The 21,185-nt window shown below is 44.3% G+C and overlaps 1 protein-coding gene across 1 annotated transcript in view; it reads left to right on the forward strand.

The window, feature by feature from the left end:
• The first annotated feature begins 2,967 nt into the window (after positions 1 to 2,967).
• BSN (bassoon presynaptic cytomatrix protein) overlaps positions 2,968 to 21,185 on the forward strand; it is a 450,473-nt gene continuing 432,255 nt past the window's right edge. The window contains 2 exon segments of the mRNA XM_034775746.1: positions 2,968 to 3,222; positions 11,552 to 11,951. Coding sequence (XP_034631637.1) covers positions 3,059 to 3,222; positions 11,552 to 11,951 — 564 coding nt within the window. The 5' untranslated portion in view covers positions 2,968 to 3,058.

Here is a 21,185-nt window from a genome sequence, read left to right on the forward strand (position 1 = left end):
TGGGGATCCCACAGCCTCCCTTGGAAACCTATTTCAAAGCTTAACTATCATATTGTTAGAAAGGGTTGGAGAGGATTCAGAGAAGAGCTACAAGAATGATTAAAAGATTAGAAAATCTGCCTTATAGTGATAGACTCAAAGAGCTCAATCTATTTATCTTAACAAAGAGCAGAATAAGAGGTAACTTGATTACAGTCTCCATGGGGAATACATATTTTACACCTGTGGGGGATTCTGTGTGACTGTGTCCCCTTAGAAAACGGCCCTCCTGCAGAATTCCTGTGCTTCCCTGCAGAAAATGGCAGGGAAGCAAAGGGAAGCTGTGCTAGTGGGGTGGGGGATGACCATGGGTGCAGTGTTTTCAGGGGGGATTGCCCCTCCCCCAAACAGAGGTGAGGCATTGGGGGGGGGCACACGGGATTACATGTCACTGCACCCCCTCATTTCTGCAAGCGCAGAGCTGCCCAGCTGAAGGAGGCTGTGTGTCTCAGCTCTGCTGACTCTGCAGCTGAACATCGCCGCCTCGATCCTAGTGCCAGTTGTGCTCCCCTTCTGTGTGCTGGAAGCCTTCCTATTTTCTGTGCAACAGTGAGTGCCCTTGGTGGGGCTGGAGAAGGGGGAGGTGTGGGAAATGAGTGAAAGGAGGGTGGGGGTGGGGAGAAGAGGCAGTGGGGAAGGAAGGGGGATGGAATAGGGTAGGGGGAGGGGAATGTGGGAGTAAGGGAAGGGGGATGGAGAAGGAAAGGGGATAGGAGAATCATGGGGAGAAGTGGGATCCCGGCATGCGGCGTTCCCTAGGCAGCAGCTGCGGCTCCCCTGTTAAGCAGGCCCATTGGACCCTCACTCTGACAAGCCTTACCCCCCTCCACCTGGACCCCTTCAACGAGCCCCCTACATCCAGGACCCCACCCCACTGATCCCCAACCAGCTGCACCTGGACTCCCACCCCATCAAGTCCCACTCCCCCAGCATCTGGACCCCCAATTGAGCCCCCCTCCTTGCTGAGCTCCATCTCCCCACACCCAGAACCCCTCCGCTGAGCCCCAACCACCTTCACTTGGATCCCCTGCAGATTCCCATTGCCCCTGCACCCGGAACCCTCCAATGAGCCACTGTGCATCCAGATCTCCCACTGAGCCACCTGCACACAGGTTGCCCCACACAGAACCCTCTCACGCCATACCTGGATCCCCCCCCACACTATGGCCCTCCACACTTGGATCCTGCTGGGCTAAGCCTGCCCACCCCCACCTGGTGCACGTGGCACAAAGGGGCAGGGCCCCAGGATGTTTCTGGCCCAGCCCTTGCAAGTGCAGCCTCACTGTCGAGTCACTGTACAGGGAGAGGTGGGGGCTTCAGGGTGATAGCCCACCTCAGTGCAGCCAGTGGCCTGTGCTCCCCACTACCATGCTGGAGCCACATTTATTTATTGACAAATAAAATTTGAAGAATTTTGCAGAATTTTAAAATATTGTGGGCATAATTCTCTTAGCAATAATATTTAATTATGGGCTCTTCAATCTAACAGAGAAAGGTATTGGAAATAAGGTGTAAATTTTTCACAGTGAGAGTAATTAACTATTGAAATAATTTACAAAGGGTCATGGTAGATTCTCCATCACTAACATTTTTTAAATAGAGTGGAAATTTTTCTAAGACGTCCTCTAGGAATTATTTTGGGGAAGTTCTATGGCCTGTGTTATACAGGAGGTGAGACTAGATGATCACAATGGTCCCTTCTGGCATCAGATTCAGATTCATGGAATCCATGAACATTTTTTCTAATATCTAAACTATCTCTCCTGTTACAGATTAATTACTTCTTGTTCTACCTCCACCAGACATGGAGAACAACTGATCCCTGTCCTCTTTATAATGGACCTTATATGTGAAGACTGTTATCAGATGCCCCCTCAATCTTCTTTTCTCAAGACTAAATACGTCCAGTTTTTTTAACCTTTCCTAATAGGTCAGGTTTTCTAAACTTTTTATTTTTGTTGCTCTTTTCTGGACTCTCTCCAAATTGTCTACATCTTTCCTAAAATGCAATGCCCAAAACTGGACACAGTATTCCAGCTGAGACCTCACCAGTATCAAATAGAGCGGGACAATACCACCTATGTCTTACATATGACACTCCTGTTAATACACCCCAGACATTACTTTTTTCATAACTGTACAACATTGTTGATTTGTATTCGTGATCCACTATAACTCTCAGATCCTTTTTGGTACTACCACATAGCCAGTTATTCCCCATTTTGTAGTTGTGCATTTGATTTTTCCTTCCTAACTGAAGGCCTTTGTACTTGTCTCTATTGAAGTCCATCTTGTAGATTTCAGACAAATTCTCTAATTTGGCAAGCTTGTTGTGGTGCGGACAGACCAGATCAGGCCAGGGCCATAGACCAATTAACTTGTGTGCGAATATCAAAGAAATGTTAAGTATAATAGTAGGCATAGACTAATTCACTGGTGTTAATAGAGATCAAAGGAAATGTTGACTGTACAGTGCGAACTCTAGGTAGATGGGCAGAGCAGAAGCTCCCATTGGCCAAGAACAGTAACTGGCTTGGTCACCCATGGGCCAAGCTGAGAACGACAGGGGGGCAACCGGGCAGGGCTTCTATTGGTGGAGCGCTGCGTGACTGGGACGGGCAGGGCTTCCCTGGGTGAACATATGCAAGGTCAGGGGTGGGTGGGCCAGAGGGGCGCCTATTGGCCAGCCCGTGCGCATGCCCGAGGAGCTGAGGCTTCAGGGCCGGGCCGGGTCGAGACTGACTGGCGCTCCCGTCCCATTGGCTCGCAGCGGGCCCGAGCTGTGATTGGCCAGTCAGTGCCCAGGATAGGCGGGTCTGAACCTAGCGCATGCTCCCATTGTCCAGGCAGTGCGCGTATCCGAGGCGCTCCCTGTGACGGAAGGAGTCGGGCGCGCACACGGCTGGCGCATGCTCCGTGGCGGGGCAGGAGGCGGTGGAGGCGCTGGGCTGATGGCGGCGGAGGCGGCGCTGCGCTGAGGGAGCCTGTCCGGACCCGACGGCCCGTTCGCCGCGCTGCTATGGGCAATGAGGCTAGCCTGGAGGGCGGGGGAGCCGAGGGGAGGCTCCCGCCTGGCCCTGCCGCCGGGCACCCGTCGCCGATCGGAGCTGCCAAGCCGCCTTCAGCACCAGGCGCCGGCGGACAGCTCCCCGGGAGGGCAGCGGCCCCAGCGTCCGCCGACAGGTGAGCTAGTCCGGCCCAGGGTGAGACGGCGGGGGGCGGCCTGCGGGGGATCCAGGGCCGAGGTGGGGGGAGCCTGCAGGGAGAGCGGGGGTTTCGGGCGGAGGAGGGGGTAGCCTGTGAAGAGAAGAGGGGCATCTAGAATGGAGGAGTAGGCAGCCTAGAACAGAGGGTCGGGGGGGGTAGTGTTAAAAGAGGATGGAGGGCTGAGTGGAGTTTAGGGGCAGCCTGAGGGGAGGAGGAGGATCTAAGCGGGAGGGGATTGCAATCTGCAGGGAGGAGGGGGAGACAAGGGGGGCAATGTGCAAGGAAGGGGGCTAGGGTGGAGGGTAGGGGCAACTTGTGGAGAGGAGGTGGACATTTAGGACAAAGATTGGGTCAGTGTGCAGGGTGGAGAAGGGTGTAAGGGAGTGAGGTGCAGCCTGTGGGAAGGGGGATGTTTAGAGGTGTGTGGCCTAGAAAGTGGTATGGGGAGAAGGCAGGATGTCGCCTTTATAATGGGTTTGGGTACAGGCTACATATTGGATATGGGGGGAAGAAGGTGCATCCTGAACAGATTATGGCTAAGGGAGAGGTGGGGGGTACAGTGTGAGTGCAAGGGTTGTGCAGTGTAGCCTTCAGAGAGGTTGAGGTGAGGGTAGGAAGTAGGGGAAGTAGGATAGATGATGGGGTGAAACCTGCTGTGGAGGTTAGGAGAGGAGGGTTACAGTCTGTGTGCCAGTGGCAGAGAGAATCAGGGCGAGGGTGTAACTGATGTAGGGGAGAACTAGGGGAAAAGGTGTGGGCTGCTGCTTATAAGGTGAGTGGGGGAGAAGATGATGGTGCAATCTGCAGGGGACACTGAGGGAGTGGGTCAGATGGGTGCAGGAGTGAAAGTAAAATTGAACTTTTACCGGTACGGGGGCCGGCTCCACCCCCCCAGAAGGGGCGGGGCCTCGGGCAGAAGGGGCAGGGCTGGGGCTCAGCGTCCCCCAGCCAGCCCGTCCGCGCTGTCTGGCCCGTGCTGCCCAGGGCTCCAGTGGTGATTTAAAGGGCCCAGGGCTCCGGCCACTGCCCTAGGCCCTTTTAAATTGCTGGCCCGGGGCAGCTGCACCTTCCCCCCACCCCGTTGGCGGCCCGGAGTGGGGGTAAAAGGGCAGCACTTTAAAGTCAGCTGTACAGGCCGGTACCGGCAGCCACTTTTTACCAGTACGCTGTACTGGCCCATACCGCCTTACTTTCACCACTGGATGGGCGGCCTGTTTGTGGGGAAGGGCGGGCCTAGGGAAGGGGGGGAAGTGGTGCTCTGTGTTCAAGGTGCGAGGGTGGGTCACAGGCCCTGGGGAAAGCTAGGAGAGAAGGCGGAGGGGCTAATTATGGTTGGGGAGCTAGGAGAACGTAGGAGGACAAACCTACCTTCCTTGGAGGACAAACCTACCTTCCTTGGAGGACAAGGGAAGAGTGCCAGAGTGCAGCCTGGTGTCAGGGAGAGGACGGGGGTTGAATTGATGAATAGGGTGAGCCAGAAAGAATATCTCCCTGATTGCATCCCCTGTGTTTGTGCCTGGGTCTCCAACCTTTTTTTGCTCAATTTATTGCAATGCCAGTTTGTGGAACATCAGTGACAGTGATTACATCTTACATGTACCCCAAATATAGCTCCCCTAACTGTAGCTGATTTGTGACATAAAAGAGAAAGGTGGTTAGGTAACTTAAATAAAGTACATGTATGTAGAGAAATAATTGATGTAAAAGCTTACTGTGATATATACAATGCCATCTTGTCTACTAAAAATCACAAAATAGGAGTGAAATGTTTTGAGAGCATATGTTGGAGAGGGGAATAGGATTGAATGTATTCCTTAAAAAAAAAACCCTAAAAGTAACTGATGATTTAAAATGTCTTATCCTCATCTATGAATTTAAAAGGACTTGCAATCTGGTCAGTTGTTGTGTTGTTTGGAATTCAGAAAATATAAAAGGATGTTGTGGTTAGAAATCCAAATAGGAAGCTGTTCACAGTTAAGCTTGTACTTAGATTTGAACTTAAAATAGGACTAAAATTACTGTTCTCGCACTTTAATGATTGAATTCAGTCTCCAAATTTGGCTCAATAACTCTTCAGAGGACAATTAAATTTTCTGTATAATTTTCTCTGTAAAATCTTTACTAACTGTTGAAGAGCAAACCTTTTAAAATGCTCCTTTTGAAATTTTGCCCTATTTTCCTCATGTCTTTGAGTTCCTCTAGCTAAGCAATCATAGACCCTTAATTCTTGACCTTCTCTCTCTCTCAGTGATAACATAGATGTAGTGTGTTTTTGAAATTTTAAAATTAAAATGCAGCTATCACCCTTATTCAGGCCACCCTCAGATTTACACTAAAATTAGCCAATGGAACTGCTCAGGTCTCCCAGCTATTTCTATTCTCTGATGCTGCCAGTCAGCCTCTCCTATGCATCAACTGGGCTCTTCCTCTGTGAGTCCGGGGGCTGGTTGAGTGTCAGAGGGTATGGAGGGGTGGGCTTTGGGGGACAATGGAAGGGGTGAATGGGATGTTTGTAGTGTGGGTGGTGGCAGAATGAATCAGACTTTGAGGGCAGTGAGTAGGGCTTTGGAATGACTGTAGGCTAACAGGAGTGTCTGGGTGGCCTGGAGAGGGAGTGCCTAATTTCTTTTCACTGACTCTCTGTCTCTTGAAGGATTCCCCTAATGCTGCTGCCTACACTTCCAGGTAATGTCACCTCAGGAAGCCAAGTGCCTTAGCGCTTTGCATGACACTGCTGCTATGATGGCTGTGGAGCAGTGTTGCAAAGCTCTTCAGCTACTGCTGCCTCAGTGCAGAAGCACCGGTCTCCTTCCAGCCGAAGGTCACTAACACAGTCCTGTTCCTCCACTCTATGGCTTCCCCACAAAAGCTGATAAAACCCCACTTTCTAGCCTGTTGGAAATTCCAATATTTTGGAATCTGATGAACCTGAATGTGGATGAAAAGGCAAAATATCAAAACTTTTTCTGAACAAAAGGTTCTGAAAAATCGAGATTAGCTTTTTTTCCCCGCTTTCCCAGTGGAAAATCCTTGTTTAAAATTTTTTTGTCCAGATCTATTTGCCACATGTCCCTGACTATATCTGCTCTATTTATGTGACTGCCCCCTAAAAGGGCTGACCACCCTTGGAATAGGAAGCGATGTGGGATGCAGGGGCCTGGGAATTAAGGGCAGATTGGGGGCCTGGGAGGTAGGTGGAGGAGGGGAGCTGTGGTATCAAAGGAGACACACTGTACCTTCCAGCTATCTGTATAGCCCTGATCACCCCTCTGCCTCCCCACATCCCTACACACCCCTTCACCCCGTTCTTGATTCTCCCTACATACCATGCGGAACTGAAGTGCTAAGCACTGCAGCCATATAAATGGGAGATGGGGTGGAGCGTTGATGTCAGGGGTGGGGAGAGCATGAAGAAAAAGTGGGGCTTCTACTCCACCCCACTCTGCGATGATGGGGGAGATGGACTTTGAGGAAGTCCCTGGGATTTGTCAGTGTCGCTCTTCTCAGGGCTCGTCTTTATTGCACCATTAGCAGAAGCAATAACTTGCCCCTAATCTAACTCCCATACACACACAAAAATCTCTATTTCCAATTAAGTTGTGCTTTAAGCTTGAGCTAGCTGGTTAATAGCTCAAGTGCTGTTGATGTTCAAGTTAGAATAATGCAGTAGAGATGAAGAAGTTATAACTCATCAGCTGTTAATCCAGTCACTTCAGTGTAGCTCAGGTGTTATTTTGTAGTGTGATCACTATCAGGGTACATCTAGAATGGAGTTGGAGGTGTAATTTCCAGCATGGGTAGACATATGCGTGCTAGCTCTGCCATGATGGTGGGAGTGGTAGGATGGGCTAGCCATCCAAGTACATACTTTGAGTTTCAGGTGTGGGATCATACTGCTTCTTATGCCATTGCAGCTATGTTTCTATTTTTATTTCAGTAACTCTGATTGAGTTAGCATTGGTTACCTGAACTGAAAGTTACACCTCCAGCACAGATGTATACATCCAGGCTCCTCCCAGCTCAAACCAACTTCTCTCATATTCCTTTCACATGCAATCCAAATTCCTCTATACCTTTTACCCTGCACACATTGTCCCCTTCTCCACTGCCCTGAAAAACCCTGTACTCCTCCATGCTTCCTATTGCCCTACGTGTTCAAATATTAACTGTTGATATGTGTAGGTGTTTAAAAGCTGAATGTGGTAGGAAAATAGGGGGCATGTTATAGGGAGCAGGGATAATATTTAGGTTTCTTAACTCAAAGTTAACAAAGCTTTTGGAGGGGGAGTTTGAAAAAGAAAGGCCTTGACAGAAAGTAATTTTTGTAAACTGCAGGAATACACATGGAAAATATGTTAGATCTAGCAAAACAATCTAGTGCTGGTGAATACAATATACAGTAGAACTTCAGAGTTACGAACACCAGCATTACAAACTGACCAGTTAACCACACACCTCATTTGGAAATGGAATTACACAGTCAGGCAGCGGCAGAGACAAAAAAATAAAAAATAAAGCAAGTATAGTACAGTACTCTGTTAAACATAAACTATTAAAAAAAATAAAGGGAAAGCAACATTTTTCTTCTGCATAGTAAAGTTGATAAGCTGTATTAAGTCAGTGTTGAGGTGTGAACTTTTGAAAGAACAACCATAACATTTTATTCAGAGTTATGAATAACCTCCATTCCTGAGATGTTTGTAACTCTGAGGTTCTAGCGTATTCATACTGATAGATTCCAGGGCTGGAAAGGACCATTGTGATCCTCTAGTCTGACTTCCTGTATAACACAGGCCATACAGCTTCCTCAAAATAATTCCTCAAGCATTCAATCTTGATTTAAAATGTGTCAGTGGTGGAGAATCCACTATCACCCTCGGTAAATTGTTCAAATAGTTAATTACTCTCACGTTAAAAATTCATGCCTTATTTCCAGTGGAAACCTCAATCTTTAAAAACCTGGTGGAAGGGAACTTGAGAAATCCAAAGAGACAAAGCAAGCAAAATGGAACATGCAATCTTTAAACATTGTCTCTAAATTAAAACATCTGAAGCCATAGACGAGTCAATTTAAGCAGTAGGATGCACTGTTCCGAAGTGTAATTTTTGCTACTTGCTTTATAGTATATAAGCTATTAGGTTGGACTGGGATATTAATTTTGATATTTAGATTGTTAGAAATTATGCATTGTGTTGTCAACTAATTTGTGCTAGACTTCAGAAGGCAGTAAGAGGGTGCTAAAGAAAAATAGCGTTCTAAAAGTAATATGTGAACTCGTGACAATGTTTTATAACATTAACACTAAAAATAATATATTTTTAGTCTTTTTGGTGATGATTAGTTTTATATTAAAGGTTCCAGCTAGACTCAAGCTGTCAAATGTTTAAGCTACTGTGTAATCACTAGGCGCTTGCTGCAAATTCAAACTGTCTGAATAGTTCAGTGAGGCTGAGGACTACTTATAGGAATAAAGGTTTAGAGGATTGAACTGTAACTCACGTGAGTAGTCTTTGAATGAGTAGTCCCATTTAGTTCAGTAGGAGTACTCATAAATCAATAAAGCAATATAAATCATTGATACTAGCAGAACCTGGAATAAGAGTCCTGACTCCCAGGCCCCCTGCTCTAGCCACTTGACCACACCTAACCATGCCTGGCACTCATGATCAGGACATGTTCACTGGGGAATGCCTGACTCCAAGACACAGTGTCGTCTATTCTCTTTATGATCATCTTCCTCTCAAGACTAACGACATATACAGTGAGCTGAACTGCAAACCCTGCTTATGAGGCTCCTGGGTCATCTGTCGCTGGTGGATATAGGGAAATAATGCCCAGTGGATGGCAGTCTCCTCTGCAGGCTGGGCTTTCTCTCTGAGCTGGTTCGCAAAGTAACTTGTGAAGAGATAAGGGTTTGTGGGCGTCATGTCAATTGCTTTAGAAATGTATATAAAATATTTTACTGTTTTTTTCCTCATAAAATTGGGAAGAAAGTAACAAAGTTATAAATGTTTAGGAAGCAAAAGCATAATAGTAAAATGTGAAGGTTGGAGCCAAATATAATCTGAAATGTTTTAAAATAATACAGAGAGCACATGTGGAAGGATGAAACTTTGGGCTAAATTCTGATCTTATTTACACTGATGTAAATCTGGCCTAAATCCATTTATATTAGTTACAGTGCTGTAAATCAGCTGAGATCAATATTAAGTGCAAATTGTAAGAGGGAGAGTATGGTACAAGTGAGACTGAAGGAAGCTGTTCTCCAAGATAAGGGATACAACCTACATTTGGGAAAGCACAGTTTACATCTATGCTTATGATCTCTTAGCTTAATTATGGCTACTGTAGGTTATTCCACTTCCACCTGGATAAACTTAATATTTGATTTTAGAGTTAAACTGAAAAAATAAGAGGTTCTTACATTTAGATTTTTGCTGCCTTTCTCTTATTAGGCCTCCACAGTAAGTTCTTCAAGGTATGTGCTAATTTTCTTAGTCAAGACTGTCTTTTTATGTATATGTAACTTAATTGGCAAACAAATCTTGGTGGTTTTAAGCCTTTTTGGTATTTGATGCTGATTGGATCAGAATGTTGCATTTAAAGAGACACTCATCAACATAAAAGTGAAATTTTGTACAGAAATGATGTGCAGCAGTCTGGCCAGCTCCTGTGCCAACTGCTCCTCATCCAGCATAGGTAGTGTGTCTGGGGCAGGATGGCATGTGCCTGCACTCTGCCAGTTTTCCACTGGAATGTGGTCCCTTGGGAAACATAGCCAAGTAGTGTAAAGTGAGAACAGGTCTTTGGCTGCTGTAATTTATGATTTACACTGGGGCAGCTTGAGAATCAAGGAGCCATAACTAGCTCTCCTTTGTCAAGTGGATCTAGCACAATAGACAATCAGGGCCATTATTTTTGAACAATCAGCATTTTGCTCTTTTATAGACTTCTGTTTTTCTATTTTCTCTTAGTATAAGGTGTGTCACGGACTCACAGATCGTGCCCACTCTTGGCCCCGTGCAGGGTGCCCCTTTCAGTGAGACAGCCCTTCTCGGGGGTCCACTCTCTCTCGGGGTCAGGCCCCTCCACCTCTTGGAGCCGCACCTCTCTGAGCCTTAGCACACCTGTTTCTCGCTGTGGGCCCCCTCAGGGAGTCCACTCGCTCTGGACCCCCTGGGCTTCCACCCCCGAAGGGGTTGATGCAACCCTGTTCTCTAGACTGGAGTGACTCTTAGCCAGGAGGGTTTATTGAGAGTGGAACACAGCACAGGAAACTCTCAGGACCTCAGGCCTGGCCCCCCTCAGCCAGCACACCCCCATCTCCCTGCATCCAGGTGGGCTCTGCCTGCTTCCCCTCCCCAGCCCAGAGCCCCCCTGCTCCCAGCTGGGCATCTGCTATCCTGGGCCCCAAGCCCCGCCTCTGTCCATTGTCTTCTCTCCAGGTAAACAGAGTCATAAACTGGGGCCTCCTCTCCTCGCTTCTGTCCTCTGGCTGGAACCGGCTGGTTAGGTCACTGGGTCCTCTCACTGCAGCCCATTGTTCTCCCACTGGCCACAACCGGCTGCAACTCCTGAGCTGGGTCTCCGGGTCGCCAGGTCACCAGTCGCTGGGGTATCCATCCTCCAGGCCATTGGCTGGGGTCCCAAGTTCCCTCTCCGGTCCTCTGCAACAACAAACTCCCTTTCCCCTCACCTTGTTAAACCAGTAACACCCAGGGAAACTGAGTCCCACCCCCTCCACATGCAAACCATTGAAACCCCACAGAAAACAAGAAAACCCCCCACTTCGTCACAAGGTGTTGCAAAAGTCAGTTGTGAGGAGATAGTTGGGTGAGTGCTGACTATCAGCTCAGCAGGAATGGCCAGGCAATTAGTGTTCCTGGAAACTAAAGCCAGTGCTGCAGTGTGAATTCATCAACTGATGTTGGAAAAGTGCTAAGCCCTTTCCTGGCAGTCTGCTGTGTACTTCTCATGATGTTTTCCATGAAACAATGTGGTGATACCCCCAAGATTCTTCTTAGAAGACAAAGAGTAATCCAATTATATGTGTGTAACCCAAGTATACAGAAAAGGTTTAAAGTATGTGAAATTTACTTTGATCTCATCCTGCAGGGTACTGAGTGTCTTAAATTGCCAGAGTTGAAGGAATTCAGCACCCTCTAAGATTGTTTCATTATATCTCCAGTGGCCTTGATATATGAAAGTTTGCCATTTTTGTTATGTATTGCATTTTCAGATTTGGATGTAATCATCGAATCCTTTAAAACTTGGTTTACATACATGTTGTTTGTTATATTTCAGCACACCAAGAAGACCGGCTCAATCGGATCTCCCAGTTGGAGAGAGATCAGCTTCCCCATCCCTTAAACAGTCTGCCCAGACCCATGAAAGCACAAGAGAGATGCTGAGCCATAGTCACGCCAGCCAACAAGCAGATGGACCTAGGAGGACACTCCAGGTGGACACCAGAATTCAAAGATCAGGACGATCTCCCTCTGTATCACCAGATCGAGGCAGCACCCCTACCTCACCTTATTCTGTCCCACAAATCGCACCCCTTCCAAGCAGCACTCTCTGTCCTATATGCAAGACAACAGAACTCACCTCCTCTCCTAATCAGCCAAACTTCAACACTTGTACACAGTGTCACAACAAGGTCTGCAACCAGTGTGGATTCAACCCCAACCCCCATCTCACGGAGGTAATTGCTTCTTTTATTTCTCAGATTTTCAGCCTGAGATTTTTGACTCAGGAGGTAGCAAGTAAGATTGCTCTAACACCTGATCACCTTTGGTGTTTTTAGGAATCATGGGAAACAGTCAGGTTGGTGTTCTCAGGAAACATCATGTGCTGCCAAATAGTTCAAATTTCAGGCTGTCTTGCATGCTCTAAGCCTTGAGGTTGCATCCTCATCTTCCACGTTCATGACAGGTTAGCATCCTTGTCCTTTAACAGTGACACTGCTGGCTAATCAGTGGATGGTTGTAGTGATCTGAGGACTGTAGAGAAAGAATGGGAAGCTTATATAAGGGAAAAGCTTACCAGGGGTTCTCAAACTGGGGGTCGGGACCCCTCAGGGGGTCGCAAGGTTATTACATGGAGGGTCGCGAGCTGTCAGCCTCCACCCCAAACCCCGCTTTGCCTCCAGCATTTATAATGCTGTTAAATTTATAAAAGTGTTTTTAATTTATAACGGGGGTCGCACTCAGAGACTTGTTATGTGAAAGGGGTCACCAGTAAAAAAAAGTTTGAGAGCCACTGGCTTAGACCTTCATGGAGGTACAGTTTCCATCTAGTTTTTGGCTGTGAATGCCTGACAGAATTGGAAGCAGATATTTTCTTCTGACTAGGTGGGAGATAAGTGAGAATAATCATTTGCAAGTTAATGTCTACTTGTAAGGTGTTTCAACCAAGGTGTCTGATGTGGGCTGTGTAAAATTGTAAGCATGAGATTCCCGGGGGCAGATTTGACAGTGTTTGAAATAGTTGAGTGATGTAATGCTGAGGACATGCAGGTGTGTGGGACTCTTTGAAACACCTGATCACTCTTATTTACATTTGTGACTTTAATTATGGGTACATGTAAATTCCTAGCTGAAAGATCAAGGTAGATGTACTTTTGTAGCTATTAAGGAGATGTATAATTGAGACTATTAGTATCCATAAAACTTTCCCATGTAATAAAAAATACCTTAAATCCTAAGATTTTATTAAAATGTTCAAAAGTGCTTATGTGAGTTAGGAACCCAAATCCAAGGGAAGTTGGGCTCCTAAGTCACATAAGTTCTTTTGAAAATTGTCCCTGTAATTTCAGTGATCTTCCAGTGACTCCTCTGGATTCCCACTTCACTAACAGAAATTTCAGTTTCTAAATGTTGTTGCCTCATATAAAGCCTCATTGCTGTCAATATTTGTTCTTTGGAAAAGGAAAGGTTAGGAGGACTACTATCCCTTGCATAGCAAGGTATATGATACTTATGCCAGCTGCATGTTTCTTTATAATCATTAGTTAGGCTCACAATAGAGGTCTTTCTATGGAATGGGGGAGTAGGCAGATACCAGACACAGTGTTGGTATATAATACTCTAAATACTTTTTATTGATTACAATATAAACCCCACTTGCTCCACATTCATACCTCGATCAGAACGAAGTCCCGATGGCCAGTCAAAATTCAGTCCGATCACAAGGTGTGGAGAGCGGGCACTCCGCACACCTGCTTTTTCAGGGTTCTGGATGATGTCTGACTCCAAATTTCAGAAATGTCAGGCAACTATTTATAGACCAGTCCGTTGCGTCATCAGCTCGTTGTCTCTGTTTCCTAAGCCTTTCACCCATAACTCTGGGAAAATTGTTCCAGGCAGGCCGCCATAATCCAGGACATTCCATTTCCTCTTATGGACATGACAAACTTCCTTAACACCAACCAGTCCTTTACTGCTTATAACCTTAAATCCTCACTTCAGTTGCCAACGCATACCTCACGTACTCATGTCAAGCACACAGCATTCATACTAGGCCTCAATGGCCTATAGCGTATTACAGCATATACTACTATATATCCCAGGGGTCGGCAACCTTTCAGAAGTGGTGTGCCGAGTCTTCATTTATTCGCTCTAATTTAAGGTTTCGTGTGCCAGTAATACATTTTAATGTTTTTAGAAGGTCTCTTTCTAGAAGTCTATAATATATAACTAAACTACTGTTGTATGTAAAGTAAATAAGGTTTTTAAAATGTTTAAGAAGCTTCATTTAAAATGCAGAGCCCCCCGGACTGGTGGCCAGGACCCGAGCAGTGTGAGTGCCACTGAAAATCAGCTCGTGTGCCACCTTTGGCACGCGTGCCATAGGTTGCCTACCTCTGATATATTCCAACAGTCCCTCTTTTGATACATGATTAATAACATTGATTATTGTATCACTTTTATAATTTTGCAAGCAGCTCAGCTTTATATATTTCCTGATTCAAAATTCCTTATTGTTTTCTTATTTGACAATACAAACACAGCATGACAAAGGTTAATAGAATCATTAACATGAACAATATAACAATAGGATGCAATGCCAGGAGGGCTGTGGCCCTGGGAGACCATCCTTTAAAGACATCGTACCAATGGTGGACTGTCAATTCTTCCCTTGTTTTCCCAGTATTTGACCATTAGGCAACAAGATACTTACCTTTCCTAGCTGGGCAGATTTAGACAAATCCTTTGCATATTACTTTATTCTTTCACTTTTATCAACCGATTCCTCCTATTGTTCCCAATGTACCCCTAGATCAAAGGATCAGTCCACATCTTTTGATTCCCAGATGATTTCCTTTTTTAAAAATAAGGGTCCCCGATAAAAAGACCCTTCAATAATAACCTCCATTACATTAAATTTGCATGACTCAGTTGGACCTTTTTCTGTCATATTTCTCCAAAATATATATTTTTTCAGTGGTTACCACACAAATACACCCATTGCCTAAATCAAACACTTTTGTGTCATTAGGGGCTAAATACTGTATTATACATTGTCCACTTGAATGGTTTAGATAACATCCCTCTAAAGGAGCAAGTTAGCTGTGGGCACACCCATTTATTTTGCCCCCAGTCCTCACAATGTTTTGTGAATTCCACCAATTTATAGCCCCCGCCCCCTTCCTGGATCAGATGTGTTCCACTTATTTCTATTTGCCTTAATAATCTTCGGCAGCACCCAGGCCACTGCTGCTCTTTCTCCCCCCCCCTTCTCCTGTATTATGTAATAGCATCCTGCCCTTCCAATCCCCTCTTAGAGTGGTTTGATTCCAATTAAACCCAACATGTTTCTTCCATCCTATAATTTGTTGTTTCCATATATGGGAGTCTTTGAACCATTCAAAGGGCCATTGCCCTAACTCAGTAGATTGACTATCCTCTCTATATACTGTATCCCATAAGCTTGCATCTGTACACATCGTATTGCTAGTGCAGTTTTGTTATTAATTTCTCACATTTAGAGACATTTCCAAGGCTTGTATATGTTTTAATTGGAGCACTACATTCCTTTTTCCTTGCTCCGATAACACTGGTCTACAATTTTTGAGAAGTCGTCTGCTTCAGAGATAAAATGTGCTATTTATTATGTATTTTGATGTGCTGAATTCAAATATGATAATTAAAACAACTGAGTGGCTAGTGTTTCTAAGATATTTAAGTTTTTACATTTTATGTCTATGTCTATTGTGTAGATAGTAGAGTTTTAATAATAAATTGTAAACCTAGGTCTTTTCATGTGTTTATGGTTGCTTTACATGATAATATTTCACCTGTCCTGTTTATGTAACACTTTAAAAATCAGCAAAAGGGTTATATAAATAAAATGTATTATGAAACAAAAGGCAAAAAACTATTCTGTACATAGTTTAGTCCTATTCAGTGTCTACTCGGCGCTTCTTGGCTTGTCTCTCGTATTCATTAAATGGAGCATCTCTTGTCACTGTCCAGCAATAGTCTGCAAGCATTGATGGGCTCCATTTGCCCTGATAGCGTTTCTCCATTGTTGCAATGTCCTGGTGAAATCGCTCGCCGTGCTCATCGCTCACTGCTCCGCAGTTTGGTGGAAAAAAATCTAGATGAGAGTGCAAAAAATGTATCTTTAGTGACATGTTGCAACCAAGGCTTTTGTATGCCTTGAGGAGGTTTTCCACCAACAACCTGTAGTTGTCTGCCTTGTTGTTTCGGAGAGAATTTATTGCCACTAACTGGAAGGCTTTCTATGCCATCTTTTCCTTGCCACGCAGTGCATGGTCAAATGCATCATCTCGAAGAAGTTCACGAATCTGAGGACCAACAAAGACACCTTCCTTTATCTTAGCTTCACTTAACCTTGGAAATTTTCCATGGAGGTACTTGAAAGCTGCTTGTGTTTTGTCAATGGCCTTGACAAAGTTCTTCATCAGACCCAGCTTGATGTGTAAGGGTGGTAACAAAATCTTCCTTGATTCAACAAATGGTGGATGCTGAACACTTTTCCTCCCAGGCTCCAATGACTGTCGGAGTGGCCAATCTTTCTTGATGTAGGCGGAATCTCTTGCACAACTATCCCATTCGCAGAGAAAACAGCAGTACTTTGTGTATCCAGTCTGCAGACCAAGCAAGAGAGCAACAACCTTCAAATCGCCACAAAGCTGCCACTGATGTTGGTCATAGTTTATGTACCTCAAAAGTTGTTTCATGTTGTCATAGGTTTCCTTCATATGGACTGCATGACCAACTGGAATTGATGGCAAAACATTGCCATTAGGCAGTAAAACAGCTTTAAGACTCGTCTTTGATGAATCAATGAACAGTCTCCACTCATCTGGATCGTGAACGATGTTGAGGGCTGCCATCACACCATCGATGTTGTTGCAGGCTACAAGATCACCTTCCATGAAGAAGAATGGAACAAGATCCTTTTGACGGTCACGGAACATGGAAACCCTAACATCACCTGCCAGGAGATTCCACTGCTGTAGTCTGGAGCCCAACAGCTCTGCCTTACTCTTGGGTAATTCCAAATCCCTGACAAGGTCATTCAGTTCACCTTGTGTTATGAGGTGTGGTTCAGAGGAGGAGGATGGGAGAAAATGTGGGTCCTGTGACATTGATGGTTCAGGACCAGAAGTTTCATCCTCTTCCTCGTCTGACTCAAGTGAGAATGATTCTGGTGCATCAGGAACTGGCAGTCCTTCTCCGTGGGGTACTGGGCGTATAGCTGATGGAATGTTTGGATAATGCACAGTCCACTTTTTCTTCTTTGACACACCTTTCCCAACTGGAGGCACCATGCAGAAGTAACAATTGCTGGTATGATCTGTTGGCTCTCTCCAAATCATTGGCACTGCAAAAGGCATAGATTTCCTTTTCCTGTTCAACCACTCGCGAAGATTTGTTGCACAAGTGTTGCAGCATATGTGTGGGGGTCACCTCTTGTCCTGATCTCCAATTTTGCAGCCAAAATAAAGGTGATAGGCTTTCTTAACCATAGTGGTTATACTGCGCTTTTGTGATGCAAAAGTCACTTCACCACAAACATAGCAGAAGTTATCTGCACTGTTCACACAAGTACGAGGCATCTCTGCTCACTTTGGCTAAACAGAAATGTGTCCCTTTGCAAAATCAAACACTGACAAATAAGAGAGCACGACACTGTATGATTTCTAGAGCTGATATAGGGCAATTTGTTCAGCAGAGTGATGTAAGCGTCGTTATGATTACATCATCCATGACTTCTAGGAATAACATGATGCAATTCATATCATGTATGACGCAATACCAGCTTCAGATTGCATCATTCATTGTTTTGCCTAAAAAGCAAGTACTGTCCAAACCCAGTCATAGATTTATTCATAGATCCAGTCAAAGATGTATTTTAGTCATTTCTGGTTTAAATTGAGATCCCTTCCCTTTATAATTCACTTATCCTCCACCATTCCCAAGTCAAGGGTCGTATATACTGACCCAATAGCATATCTTGAAAACTAGAGCCAATCAACAATTTTAAGCATCATTTTCGTTCTCAGTGACCCAGAATTAGTAAAGTTTGACTACATTTATTTCAGAAGCATTTTGGCTATAGAGCAGTGTAATATGCCAAATTTTTTTATATGCATCTGTATGACTCCGAAAATCTCACACAAAGTTGACATTTTCCCTCATAACGTCTCAATATCAAACATTCAACACCCCGTCCCCAGCACCAATGATACCCACAAGATATTCTCCTATACCTCTCTTACTACTTTTAGCTCCCTCTCCCCATTGCTGTTGCCAGGCTAGTAATAGAAGCAAGGCATGTGGCATACACTCTCTGAATGCTGTGCACTCACATTTAATTGCAATTCCTCCAGCCAGATGGTTTGGTCCACAATAGTTGGGGCTTCAATTACTTCCTCCCTTCTATATGGATGTTCATCTGCCGTGATTCTTGGTGTGGTTTTATTTACTGGTGTTTGATTAAGAAACACAAAATACTGACCATATCCCCAAAAGTATATTCCTCTATCAATTCTCCTGAAACAGCTTAATTTTACCATTATGGAAGAATTTACCATAACGTCATACATCCACGCTTTGAGAGACGTTGACTTATTCCAGGGGTTGGCAACCTTTCAGAAGTGGTGTGCCGAGTCTTCATTTATTCACTCTAATTTAAGGTTTTGTGTGCCAGTCTCTTTCTATAAGTCTATAATATATAACTAAACTATTGTTGTATGTAAAGTAAATAAGGTTTTTTAAATGTTTAAGAAGTTTCCTTTAAAATTAAATTAAAATGCAGAGCCCCCCGACCAGTGGCCAGGACCCGGGCAGTGTGAGTGCCACTGAAAATCAGCCCGTGTGCCACTTTCAGCACGTGTGCCATAGGTTGCTTACCCCTGACTTATTCCATCCCACATGGACATTAATCCATTCTTTTTCGTGAATCACATCCAGGGTAGTTACATTAAATTCCAAAAAGTGCAATTCAGGACGTTTATATTTGGGTTATTTTCATTATAACTAAATTTAAACATCAACCAGCCACCCTTTTTATAATATAAATACCTCCCTTGCTTCTCCACGTCCTTTGGTTTTTAATATTCCCATGTCAAATTCTTATCATTTCCCTACCATATTTCAAATTTCACCTCAAAAGGTTTCCCCTCATATCTGGTTTTGTTTGGTCCCATTTTCCCCATTGTGTCCCATGGGTAGTTGAACATATTTTCCTCTTTAATCCATACCTGCACATTAGAGGTGCTCCCATGTGTGTATCCTTGTACCCCTAAGCTTCCCCAAATACTCACAATTCATAAAAACCAGAAGCCATATCCCCACCCTTCAGGGTGCCATCGACTTTCCCATTTTCCCCTAATCATTGGAATTTCTGATAGTGTTAGAACTTTTACTTTAAAATCAATCTTCATTCCTTGAAAACTTTTCTTTTGTCTAGTTCCACTTTTGCACCCCTCTTGTGTTGAGGTCTTGGCCATTATTCTGAAGAATATTGTCCAGTGCCTCTGACTATACTACCCCAAGCGCCTGTGCTAAGCCTTTGCTAAACTCTTCTGTCTTTGCTTGAGCTCTGGTATTCTTCTACCTAAAATGTAATTCACACAGCACAGTCTTTCAACCAGACAAATAATACAAAGTAAAGCAAGCATAAGTAGCAAGCCAATTGCAAAAATGTTAGTACCGTGTCCACACTCCCAATCCAGGATCTGGTTGGGATATCCTCCTGTGCAGTTGGACATTTCCCTTTTATCTCTGTAAAACAAATGAAAAGGTTATCTAATCTTTGGGCCATAACTTTAATTGCTAGGTGTGTACCCATTTCCCCTTTTCGTCCTTATTAATTTGCACTACAATGGAGGAAATTTTATTCATAATTGAAAATGGTCCAACCCATTTTGATTCCAAAATATGATCTTTTGGTGTCAACCTCAGATACATCACCTTATCCCCAGTGTTCCACAATTTTGTATCCTGAGTGGCCTATGAGTCCACATATTCTTTTGCTTTCCAAATTGCATCTGTTAGTCTAAATTCCATTTTCTTAAGTTCAGTCAGTAACACTTTAACCCATTGGGTAACTGACACTTCCTCTACTTCCCCTTCTCCTGGGTATAGTAGAGGGCTCCACAGTCTATAGGCCTTCCATAAAGAATTTGGTATGGCTGGTACCCTGTACCTAACCAATCACTACTTTGAATTGCCGCCAACACCAATGGTAATTTCTCATCCTTTACTTGCCTCTTGTACTACCTTTTACAGAGCCTACTTAATTGTTTGATTCATTCTCTCTATGATCCTGATGATTGAGGATGGTAAGGAATGTGTAACTGCTGCTTTGTTCCTAAAGCCTTCAATAAACTTTTAACTACTTCCCCCACAAAATGCTGCCTGTTATCCGAATCAATCACTCCCGGAGTTCCATACCTGCTAAAAACAACTTCCCATAGTCTCTGCAGTATGGTTCCAGGTATGAATCGCCTCTACCCATCCGGAAAAGGAATCTACCACCACCAACAGATACTGATTTCCCCTGGAAGTTTTCAGCAACTTATCAGTATAGTCCATTTGTATTCTATTCCATGGCCCTACAATTCTCTGATGTAATAATGGCCCTGCATTAGGTGTTTTATTGCTGTTTGTCATGAATGTTATACAATTTTTAACAAATCTCTCTACATCCTCCCGTACTCTAGGCGAAATTCTGATTTGTTTTACCTTAAAAAAATGTGTTCTTTATTCCTTGATGTGCCATGGAGTGGCAGACATTAATGATTTCTTCCCTTTGGGTTTTTCGGGTAGCCACTTTACCTCTCCTGTCTTTTTGTTCACTGCATACCCCCTTTACACTCCAGTTTCCCCATTTCTCCTCTGGCTTAATCTCCTGCACTATAGCCTGCGCTCTAGTAACTATCGCAACTCCCAAAGGCTCCTTTGCTGCTGTTTTGGCCAAGGCATCAGCCTTATCATTCCAAAATTTCTCGCTCCCCTCTCGCTTTTGATGGCCTCTTCTAATACGTTGTACCTTCAGTTTCCCTGGATTCCTTTTTAATCAATAATAAATTTGCTTCCAGTCCTCCTTTTGGACTAATCCTATACAACAATCCTTCTACTACAAAATCTGAATCCATATAAATGTTTAAGGCAATCCACTGTTCCATTCTTCTGTTCTAACAAATCACTAAGGGCCAGGGTGGATTTAATTTAAATCAAATTGATTTAAATCACTAGTGAGGAAGACTCGATTTAATCATGGATTTCTACAGAAAAGTGCATTCTTGTTGGTTGTTATAACCTTAATACACATTCTTCACAACTCAGAGATAGATGTAGGTTTCATTTTTAGAAGGTACACACTATACATTTTTAAAGTGCTTTATTTTGAAAACTTTTCAGATTAGTTTCACAGCTGTATCAGAAAATGAATGATTGGT

This window comes from Trachemys scripta, chromosome 7, assembly GCF_013100865.1.
Source record: "Trachemys scripta elegans isolate TJP31775 chromosome 7, CAS_Tse_1.0, whole genome shotgun sequence".
NCBI lineage: Eukaryota > Metazoa > Chordata > Testudines > Emydidae > Trachemys > Trachemys scripta.